The sequence below is a fragment of the Triticum urartu genome, chromosome 3, assembly GCF_003073215.2.
Source record: "Triticum urartu cultivar G1812 chromosome 3, Tu2.1, whole genome shotgun sequence".
Lineage (NCBI taxonomy): Eukaryota > Viridiplantae > Streptophyta > Magnoliopsida > Poales > Poaceae > Triticum > Triticum urartu.
The window spans coordinates 42889287-42899490 of record NC_053024.1 but is presented as its reverse complement, the minus strand read 5'-3'; the positions used below and the strand labels follow the sequence as shown (position 1 = coordinate 42899490).

The following is a 10204-nucleotide window of genomic DNA, read 5'->3' as shown; positions in this document are numbered from 1 at the left end:
CCCGCTCCGGACATGGCTGGAGGAGGTTGAGGTGAGAAGTGCGGACTTGGGCGCTGGAGCTCAAGTGCGCAAGAATGGATAGGTGAAGGAGGAAGAAGGCGTAGGTGAAAAGGTGGATCCTTATCCCGTTATATGGGTGGACGCAACTACATGTCCCCACCAGCCCGGTAAAACTCGCTTATCTCCAAGCGTTGTAATCAATGGCGCGGTTGGGTTACCCACGCCCATATTGATGAGAATCCCGGGATAAGGGGACACGATCTCTGCTTTAACAAGACATGCCTAGGAAACCGCCTCGCATAACGCGCTGAGGTGGAATAATGAAACGACTCGGATAAAGGCTTGGCCGTGGTGTGTCACGCTATGGAATACGTCAACAGATTAGATTGGTGTAAATATTATTCTCTCTATGGCAATATGTGGAAACTTATTTTGCAGAGCCGGACACTATCTTTGTGTTCAAAATCTTCTACGAAGTACTTGGAGGAGGAACCCGCCTTGCAATGCCGAAGACAATCTGCACGCCGGACTCGTCGTCATTGAAGCCTGGTTCAGGGGCTACTGAGGGAGTCCTGGATTTAGGGGTGTCCGGATAGCCGGACTATACTTTGGCCGGACTGTTGGACTATGAAGATACAAGATTGAAGACTTACGTCCCGTGTCCGTGGACTTTCCTTGGCGTGGAAGGCAAGCTTGGCGATACGGATATGTAGATCTCCTACCATTGTACCGACTCTATGTAACCCTAACCCCTCCGGTGTCTATATAAACCGGAGGGTTTTAGTCCGTAGGACAACATACACATCAACAATCATACCATAGGCTAGCTTCTAGGGTTTAGCCTCTTCGATCTCGTGGTAGATCTACTCTTGTACTACCCATATCATCAATATTAATCAAGCAGGACGTAGGGTTTTACCTCCATCGAGAGGGCCCGAACCTGGGTAAAACATTGTGTCCCTGCCTCCTGTTACCATCCGGCCTAGACGCACAGTGTGGACCCCCTACCCGAGATCCGCCGGTTTTGACACCGGGACCCGAGTGCCATGATTTCAGAAAACCTATTATGTTTTCATCAATATATGAGAGTTCTTGATCCTATCTTGCAAGTCTATAGTCACCTATTATGTGTTATGATCCGTTAACCCCGAAGTGACAATAATCGGGATACTAATCGGTGATGACCGTAGTTTGAGGAGTTCATGTATTCACTATGTGTTAATGCTTTGGTCCGGTACTCTATTAAAAGGAGGCCTTAATATCCCTTAGTTTCCAATAGGACCCCGCTGCCACGGGAGGGTAGGGCAAAAGATGTCATGCAATTTCTTTTCCATAAGCACGTATGACTATATTCGGAATACACACCTATATTACATTGATGAATTGGAGCTAGTTCTGTGTCACCCTAGGTTATGACTGTTACATGATCGATCGCATCCGGCATAATTCTCTATCACCGATCCATTGCTTACGAGCTTTCCATATATTGTTCTTTGCTTATTTACTTTTCTGTTGCTATTGTTATCATCACTATAAAACACCAAAAATATTACTTTTGCTACCGTTACCTTTTGCTACCGTTACCACTACTATCATATTACTTTGCTACTAAACACTTTGCTGCAGATATTAAGTTTCCAGCTGTGGTTGAATTGACAACTCGCCTGCTAATACTTGAGAATATTCTTTGGCTCCCCTTGTGTCGAATCAATAAATTTGGGTTGAATACTCTACCCTCGAAAACTGTTGCGATCCCCTATACTTGTGGGTTATCACATCTCGTCGGATTCGGCGACGGCTCGCTGAAGCACTCTGGGTCTGCATCGCATCATGAGGATTATGGCGGTGGTGGTCATCTCCTACGTCGGAGGTGGTCGACCTGAGTCTGGATGATCGGATCACGAGATCTGTAATCTAGTCCCGGCTACAAGTCGGGGAGACATAGTTGCCGGTGAAAACTGAGCCGATGGCGGACGATGGTGGCGTTTTGCACCGTTACCTTGATGAAGGCGTCGTTCTGTAACTACCGTCGACCCACTCATGCTGCTCCGGGGGAAACCCTATGATCTGGTTTTCCAGATCGGACGATGGCGGCACTGTGGTGTCGTTTCTCTCTTGGGAGTATCGTTTGTGGAGCAGCGCTGAAAGTCAGAGGTAGGAGGTGGAGTGGCTTCGTCTTGCACGGAGCTTCGATGGAGATGTCAAGTCATGCCTGGCCGACAGGTGACTACGCTTTGTCATGCCTGACCGGTAGGTGCTACGCACGACAGATCTTCCAAATACTTCAAGTTGTGTCGGCTGGTGGTACTTGGCGGCATTTGGTGCTGAGGTGTACCAGCGGCGACCGCGACGTGCTAAGCAGTTCGCGCGTAGGGAGGTGGTGATGTTAGGCGCCATAGTGGTGTCGACGGCAGCTAGACTGGGCAAGGATGATGCGTCAGTACAACTCTGAAGATGGAGTGGTGGCAGTTGGCGGTGGCGGCTTCTGAGAGCGCGTCGGACCGGTGTGTGCCCCATACCCGGCAAGTGGCTTGGTTGGGGCCTCAGGTCTTAGATGTTAGGCTTGACTGCGTGGTCTGTGGTATTAGGCCCGAACTATCAGCATTCCTTCATCAACTGGATATGAGTAGCGACAGATGTTGCTTAGACGGTGGCTTCAGACTTACTGTTGTATTTCTTTGTACGGTCTTTTATGAATAATTAATAAAGTGGCTGCATGCATCGCCCAGATGCAGAGGCCGAGGTCTTCCTCCTTTAAAAAAACAATGGCGACTACGGCTCCAGGGCATCGGTCCTTTGAGTCACGCACACGAAGACTTTCTGGCAGTCAACAACAATGTTAGCCCAGGTCCGGTATGGAAGCAGTGACAATGGTTAGAGGTAGTGGTCGTTTGGTGATCCAAAAATTTCGATGTAATTTTAATTAATTATCTTCCGGTGAATTTTTTATATTTTACAAATATCTATTCTTTCTGAAGGGAAAAGAAAAGATCAAGGCCTACTCTGCACTGGGGGACTGCCCACTGCACATTAGGCTAGTTATAGTGGGGGTAACTTAGCAAGTAACACAGTGCAGTCCAAAATGAGTTTGCTTATGTGGCATTTATTTAATGAGAAAAGATGTGTTTAAAGTCCCAACATAATATGTTACTGTAACCCAACGCTTCCTAAAAGAAGATGAGCCTACAAGTTAATAAATGAATTCAACTATAACATTACTATTATGTTTTTTTTTGCACTATAAAGATAATAATTTAGATTAATATCATATGCATAACAGACTGGTATAGTAGAGTTACTGCTCGCTGTGACGAGCGTCAGCCGCGTCGAGCAACAGGATGCGTCCAACGGTAAAAAAGCCGCGTCGAGCAACAGGATGCGTCCAACGGTACATTCAGGCGAAGAAGAGAATGTGTTACCGCGCTTTTCCGCCTTCGTGCTGAGCTTACGGTTTTCCCCCTACCATGCGTCCCCCGCTCCTCCCCCGCGCCGCCTCCGCCGTGCCTCCTCGCCGCCAGCGCACCGTCAGGCCGCCGATGCCGTCCTCCCCTGCCCTCCTCTCCTCCACCCCACCGCCGGCCGCACCCACAGAAACCCCCAAGCCCGAGACCACCCACCAGCACCCTCCCCCCGCCCGCCGCCGCCTAACCCTCGCCGGCGAGGAGTGGCACCCGCTCCCCCTCTCCCTCGCCGAGCTCTCCCTCCCGCTCACCCTCCCCACCGGCCAGACCTTCCTCTGGCGCCGCACCTCGCTCTCCCCGCTCCGATTCACCGCTGCCGTGGGCCCGCACCTCGTCTCCCTCTCCCACCTCTCCGACGACGACCGCCTCGCCTTCCTCCTCCACAACGGCGACCCCGCCTCCCCCTCCGTAGCCACCGCCCGGGCCGCGCTGTGCGACTATCTGAACGCGGCCGTCCCCCTCACCGACCTCTGGGTCCGGTTCACCGCCGCCGATGCGCGCTTCGCGGAGGTCGCGGCACGGCTCGGCGGCGGTGGCGCACGGGTGCTCAGGCAGGACCCGGTCGAGTGTCTGTTCCAGTTCCTCTGCTCCTCCAACAACAACATCGCGCGGATCGAGAAGATGGTCTGGACGCTGGCCGGATACGGGGAGCGGCTCGGAGAGGTCGGCGGCTTCGTCTTCCACCGGTTCCCCACTGTCGAGCGGCTCGCGCAGGTGTCCGAGCAGGAGCTTCGGGAGGCTGGGTTTGGGTACAGGTCCGTCAGTTCCTGCCTCGTGTGTACTGTATCTATCTTCTTAGTTATATACGGAGTACAATTTATGCTACGCTCTAAGCATTGGCAGTCTTTTTGTGTTGAATTCAGCACAGCTAGTCTGGTTTTGTTGTAGCGTCATTGTCTTGAGATGAACTAATTGTTATTTCAGCTTGTGTTGTGTGGCACATGGTTCCATCTACTTGCTGTTAATTCAGTTATAGGTAGTCCTTAATGTACTCTGTTTAGCATCCAGATATGTCCACCTGTCGTGTTTGTTGAGAAATGAAAATCCTGTGCTATGGGTGGCCATATCAGGGGGCTGATTATTCAATAATTCAAGCGATGAGCAGTTGTATTCTTGTTTAGTGATGATGGTATTGATATCCTACTTCCTACTGTCTTACATGTATGAATGTACTGAAGAATCTCAGTATCACATTTGTCTAATTGTGTGCATAAATTTCAACTGTGGAAAAACAACCTCACACATACAATTACTGATTTTGGATAGATTGTCTGAATCATATCTCAGTTATGAGTATCTGTAGTTCATGCAGCATTACTAGATACTTACACTAAACTGATTTGAGAAAATGTTTCTGTTCCTACGAATGAGCAGGGCAAAGTATGTTGTTGGCACTGCTAAAGAATTGATGGCCAAGCCTGGTGGAGGCGCAAAATGGCTTGCCTTGCTGCGTGACAGGGAACTTCCGGAGGTAATTGAGGGTCTTTGTACGCTGCCAGGTGTTGGTCCAAAAGTTGCAGCCTGCATCGCTCTGTTCTCTCTTGATAAGAATCAGGCTATTCCTGTTGACACACATGTCTGGAAGGTATGCTTTGTCTGGTTAACCATTGTATTCTTGCTGTAAAAATGGCTTAATCTGATGTTCCTTTCCACCTACTCTTTGTCCATTCTCACAAAATTCGGTGGTTTTGATGGGCTGGTTTTAGTTATGATAGTCCGTTTCTGTTGGTTAGCAACAAGTTGAAGGCTTCACCTAGATGAAGTGTAAGAGTTTGGACCATGGTAACATGTTATGCATTTCCTAAGCTGATCATGCTTAAATTTCATGGGGTGATGGATGTACCAATACCAAATTGTTATGTTGTTGGGAAATAAAATTTTCATCCTTTGAAATGGGTGAAGTAACCAATCGCCACTGAAATTTATACAAAATGAAAGTTCTGTTCAGAAATGACAACAACTTGTGTGGTATCAAAAATACATTTGAACCTTGAGGATGCAGTGTCAAGAAAGATTCTCTGGATGATCTGAAAGCCTATTTTGTTTGAGTCTTCAAACCCTAACCATGTGGATTTTACACAGGTTGCTACACAATATATGTTGCCTGAGCTAGCTGGCAAGAGCCTGACTCCAAAACTGAGCATTGTTGTTGCCGATGCATTTGTAGCCAAATTTGGCGAGTATGCTGGTTGGGCGCAGAATGTTCTCTTTATTGGCCAGCTACCTGCTAAAAAACTTGTGGCCACCGAAGTTACCAGTGACACCGCGAAACCTACCAAGAGGAAACGTGCGAAGAAGATGGTTGAAATACAGGCATGAGAGAGCATGGATAGCAACTGTAGCAAGGTTTGCCTTCTTTTCTCGTTGTCTTTTGGGACCATGATGTTCGTTCACTAATTTTTGTATTGTGTATTAGCTTTTGCAGGAAAATGTTGGAGAATGTCAGAGCAGGTCAGCGGATTGATTACCCGAAATCCTGTTGAAACGAAGTGCTGGAAAATGTTTTGAACCACCCAACGCTATCCTCTGAAAATGATGGCAACTTTCTTTTGGTAGAATTCGTTGGAAGGTTCTTTTTTCTTTCCAAGTAGAGTAATCATTAGTACTTGAGCAAAGTAACATTTGACATTCCATTCACATCTTCTGATGACAGATAGCATGAGTAGTCATCCCCATCTTAATTTTGGAAGAGGAAGGCTATCTTAGTGTATGATTGGCCTACCGCGTCCTATATAAAAGGGAGGTGTAGAGGCTATTATTATATTGTTAGCCAAATGGCGGTGAGGAATTTTGAACACTTGTGTTGTAAATCATGTAGTTTCCCTCGAAAACTGATCTCCATTCATGTACTTGATTCAACATGGTTTAACATGCTGAATATGTTCATAGATAATGGGAGAGATATCTCTGAATCTGATCAGAACGAGAGTTCATATTCAATTTGATTTGTGAATATGCTGATATGTTCAGGTGTGTATGATTTTGATCAGCGCCCAATTTGAATTATGTTGTTCTATCCTCTCCCAAACAACGATTACGGTTCCTTTGGTTCAACGAGTGCGGGAGATTCCTTCATTTTGCCCCTTTCCTCTCCCCTCCCCAAGGCCGGCGGCAGCCTGGAGACGACGGTGTGGGAGCTCGTCGAACAATAATACTAGGGAGTAGCAAACTTAAAATATCTCACTACCTTTCAAGCAAAAGACAATAATAGCAAACTTTCAAATATTGAAGCAACAATCAAAGTCTAAACTATGTCATGAATTAAAAAAAATATGGTTTGTGATAATAAATATTTCTTGGGTAATGAAAATCTGAGGACAACAAGTGGTAGAGATGGATATTTAAACGGAAATTTTAGTGTTGAGGGCATTTACCAAAATACGACTCGACGCATCTCTTCTCTACTTACTCATCTCGCCTCCTCAGTTCCCGAATCAAAAAAAAAGTGTCGAATTCATGCTCTATGGTATGATTTATATAGATGTATACACAGACGAGTGTACGTAGCAGAATTGTGACACCATGTGCCATCATTACCTTATATAATGACGGTGACTGGAGTTGTAGGTGTTGAGTGGTTCCGCTTGCGTTGATGTTTGCATGGCTCACAAGTTTCTTGTGCATTATCCCCTTCCTTCTATAAAAATATGGTACACCACTTGAATTATGGCTTGAGAAAATATTATTTGTCAGATAATAAGCCACGATCTGGTATTGCAACATGGAATAGCTAGATCGTCATTAAAACTAGAATAAGATGCCACATTGGGCTAGAAGTCTTAAGTAGGATTCACAACTTTATTTATTATTACATCTCTTAGCACTTGAGCTCAAGCTAGCCATACTAGATAGATGGTCATACAAGTATTCAGGAAATACAAAGCTTTAGATTATATGATGCCCATTAATTCCAGCCCCCACATGTGCCTTCTAGGTCATATTCCGCAATTCACCATATGTGTAGTTGTAGTAGTCCTCGCCTGGGTACCCTTCTCCTCACCTATTCAAATTCACTAATATGGTTTGCTCTAAGTGAGAGGGGATTAATATCAAGAAACAACAATAATAATACTTTTTCAAGATATGTAAAGACTATTTACATGTTCAAAAAAAATAGTAATCCAGAATTATTCTTGTGAGAACATGTACTAGATATATCCAATGGGCCAAAACATAATACACATATTAAGAAAATGACATATTGTTTTTGATGAAAAAACTAAATGATATTTGAATTGATTATTACTATCAAGATATATCTGTGAAGAAAAATGTTGAATGAAAAAGATATCAGGCTTTAAACTTCCAAATGTACCTACCGTAATACTATTTTAGAAATTAGAGATCAACTAGTTTCCAACTGCTAGAAAAGTCATGCGAAAAGATCAACTAAGAGACAACAATAGTTATGGTTCTTCCCCTTTTCTAGTTCAAGTGTTGCCGAGTATAAGAAATTACATCACCATAAGATCACCACACAGACTAAGAAACTAAAAGTAACTAGAATGAATGTCAACGAATAAAAATTAATTGTATTACTGTAGTTTGTGCAATGTAGATAGTGAGGTATTACCGTATAGAAATTTCTATAGGGATAAATGACTGAGTGACATAGATTAATTCTCATAGAAATATCTTTGATTTGCATAGAATCAAGTTGGAGCATGAACATGCCACTCATAGTAGACAGAACAATCACATTTGCTTCCTCATCATACCCCACCAAAAATATCCACATGTGACCACTAGGCATTGTCTGCGGAAACAACCCATCCAGTGGAGCAATTTTCTTCAGCAACACCCATCCAGCAACACCATCACAGTTGGATTTCCTCTCCCATAATTTAATTGTAAGTTCTGACACAATGGCCATACCAAGTCCATTATCCTCTATCCGTAAGAGATGATAAGAAAGCTCGACATGTCCATTATGTGTGTCTGCTGGCTTCTCAATCAGACCAAGACTCTGCCTTTCAAAATCATGCACAAGGACTTCACCTCCAACAAGCAACCAGTAAAGTACATTTCCAATCAGAATGCTGGGTCTCAAAGGAGAAATTACTTTCTTGGTCACCACAGAGACAATATCTCCCCATACACCAGATATCGATTCGTAGACGCAAGTTGAAGCATCTGTGTCTCTGTTGAAGATCAAGACCAATTTGAACGGGCTCGAGAAGCAATCACCGTGCACATGACCATCTTCGACATTAGTGCACAACACAGTGGCATTCCAACACTTCCATTTGTCACCATTGAGCCCTGATGGCATTGTCAAATGGTTGTGTTGTTGACCATTGAGTGGATCCCACACAATCAAACCCGTTGGCATGGGGGAATGTAGTGACATTTCGAATAGGACAGCGAGGCCATGGCGGCATCCCATGAAGCGCAACTCCTTGAACGGGTTGTGGCTGTGCGGCACGAGAAAGCGACCAGCAGGGATGCAGTCAAGCGAGTCAAGGACAGAAGTGAAGACAGTCGCTTTACTGATTAAACACCTTGCAAAGAAGCCAAGCAGAGGTGGTTTCCGGTGATGCTTGCGAAAGCGGCAGAGAAACTTGTGGTTGGAAAGGATGTTACGCCGGCATGGGCAAACAAGGGAGGCGCGCGGGAGGGAGGATGGTTGTGGAGGGAGGCGGAGGAGGATCTCCTGGAGAAGGTCCTCATCATCGAGCGGTAGCACCGACGAGGAAGCGAGGCGGCTCAGAATCGAGTCAGAAATCCCCTCAGTCAATTTGGATCTAGGGTTCCTAAAATTAAAGAGAAGAAGTGAATCATCAATAAACAAAACTGAAATTGGGGAAGTTGGATCTCAGGGAGAAGGTAGGAAAAATCAGGGGCACTCACCTTTTCTCATGGAGGAGATGCGCCATAGGGTCACTAGGAGGGGCGAATGTCGGCGACTGCTTGGTAGAGTCAGTGGAGAGATGCACGCGCTGAGAGGGAGGGGGAGGGAGAGAGAGAGATGATACCAAAATATCGGCATATTGCGAATACACCTTTTTTAGTAGGCCAAACTTTTTGAGATAGAACTAGTGGATTAGTGTGTGGGAGTGACCTAATCCGGTGGAGGTTTTATTTCGACTATACGCCATGTTGCGCCATGAAGCATGCGCATTAAATTGAAATTTATTAGCTTAGCAATGCCTTCCTTTCTTATCCATTGTTTTATTTTAAAATTCTAATGTGAGGAACATTGTTTCTACAAATGGTTGAATACATTTTTTATGTGGTAGATAATGGAGAGAGATAGCTCTGGCTGAATCTGGTTGGAACGAGAGTTGATTTTTTGATTTGTAAATATATTTGTTGGTACATCCTACCATACCTTTGCTTTGATGCACATAAACTGATTTAGTCCTGTGTGCCTCCTAGGCAACTCGGGTAGCAATGGTGCACCGCCCAATACTACTGTCCTTCAGGACGCCTCCCCTCCCCGTTGTCGACTGGCCTTGTGTTGACCTACAAGATGGGAAATGACATGATCTTGGGATGGTTTCGAGAATGAAAAACCACTCTGGAAAGGAAGAAGAGGTCATCTTCTCCGGTTTTCAGATTACAGAGCCACAGAAAAAGAAATCCAAAGCAAAATCCACAGAAAATCAAAAGAAAAAGAAAGAGCCAAAATCCAGGGTGTTACAAACCTCCCCCCTTAAAGAAATCTCATCCTCGAGATTTTGTTGCTCACGAGACAAGCATGAATATTCTGATTTAAGGAAACCGTCTCCAACTTGGGTGTC

General features: G+C 45.2%; 2 protein-coding genes across 5 annotated transcripts; one reads left to right on the top strand and one right to left on the bottom strand.

Moving 5' to 3' along the window:
* The first annotated feature begins 3390 nt into the window (after positions 1 to 3390).
* On the top strand, positions 3391 to 6381 carry LOC125542659 (N-glycosylase/DNA lyase OGG1). Of its 4 annotated transcripts, none has more exons than XR_007298004.1 (5): positions 3391 to 4216; positions 4836 to 5046; positions 5544 to 5807; positions 5887 to 6013; positions 6115 to 6381. XR_007298004.1 is itself a non-coding variant. In XM_048705787.1 (4 exons), exons 1-3 carry the CDS (start codon positions 3465 to 3467, stop codon positions 5778 to 5780), a joined length of 1200 nt encoding a protein of 399 aa, XP_048561744.1. In that variant the 5' UTR covers positions 3391 to 3464; the 3' UTR covers positions 5781 to 5807; positions 5887 to 6381. The 4 variants fall into 4 exon arrangements, 2 of the variants coding, with proteins under 2 accessions (XP_048561744.1, XP_048561743.1); XR_007298003.1 differs by having other exon boundaries at positions 5878 to 6013; XM_048705787.1 differs by having other exon boundaries at positions 5887 to 6381.
* A 1562-nt stretch (positions 6382 to 7943) lies between these two features.
* LOC125546605 lies at positions 7944 to 9397 on the bottom strand. Its single transcript, XM_048710800.1, has 3 exons — positions 9312 to 9397; positions 8035 to 9214; positions 7944 to 7961 (listed from the first exon to the last, which is right to left on the bottom strand). The coding sequence occupies exons 1-3, from the start codon at positions 9335 to 9337 to the stop codon at positions 7944 to 7946; spliced, it is 1224 nt and encodes a 407-aa protein (XP_048566757.1). The 5' UTR covers positions 9338 to 9397.
* Positions 9398 to 10204: the final 807 nt, after the last annotated feature.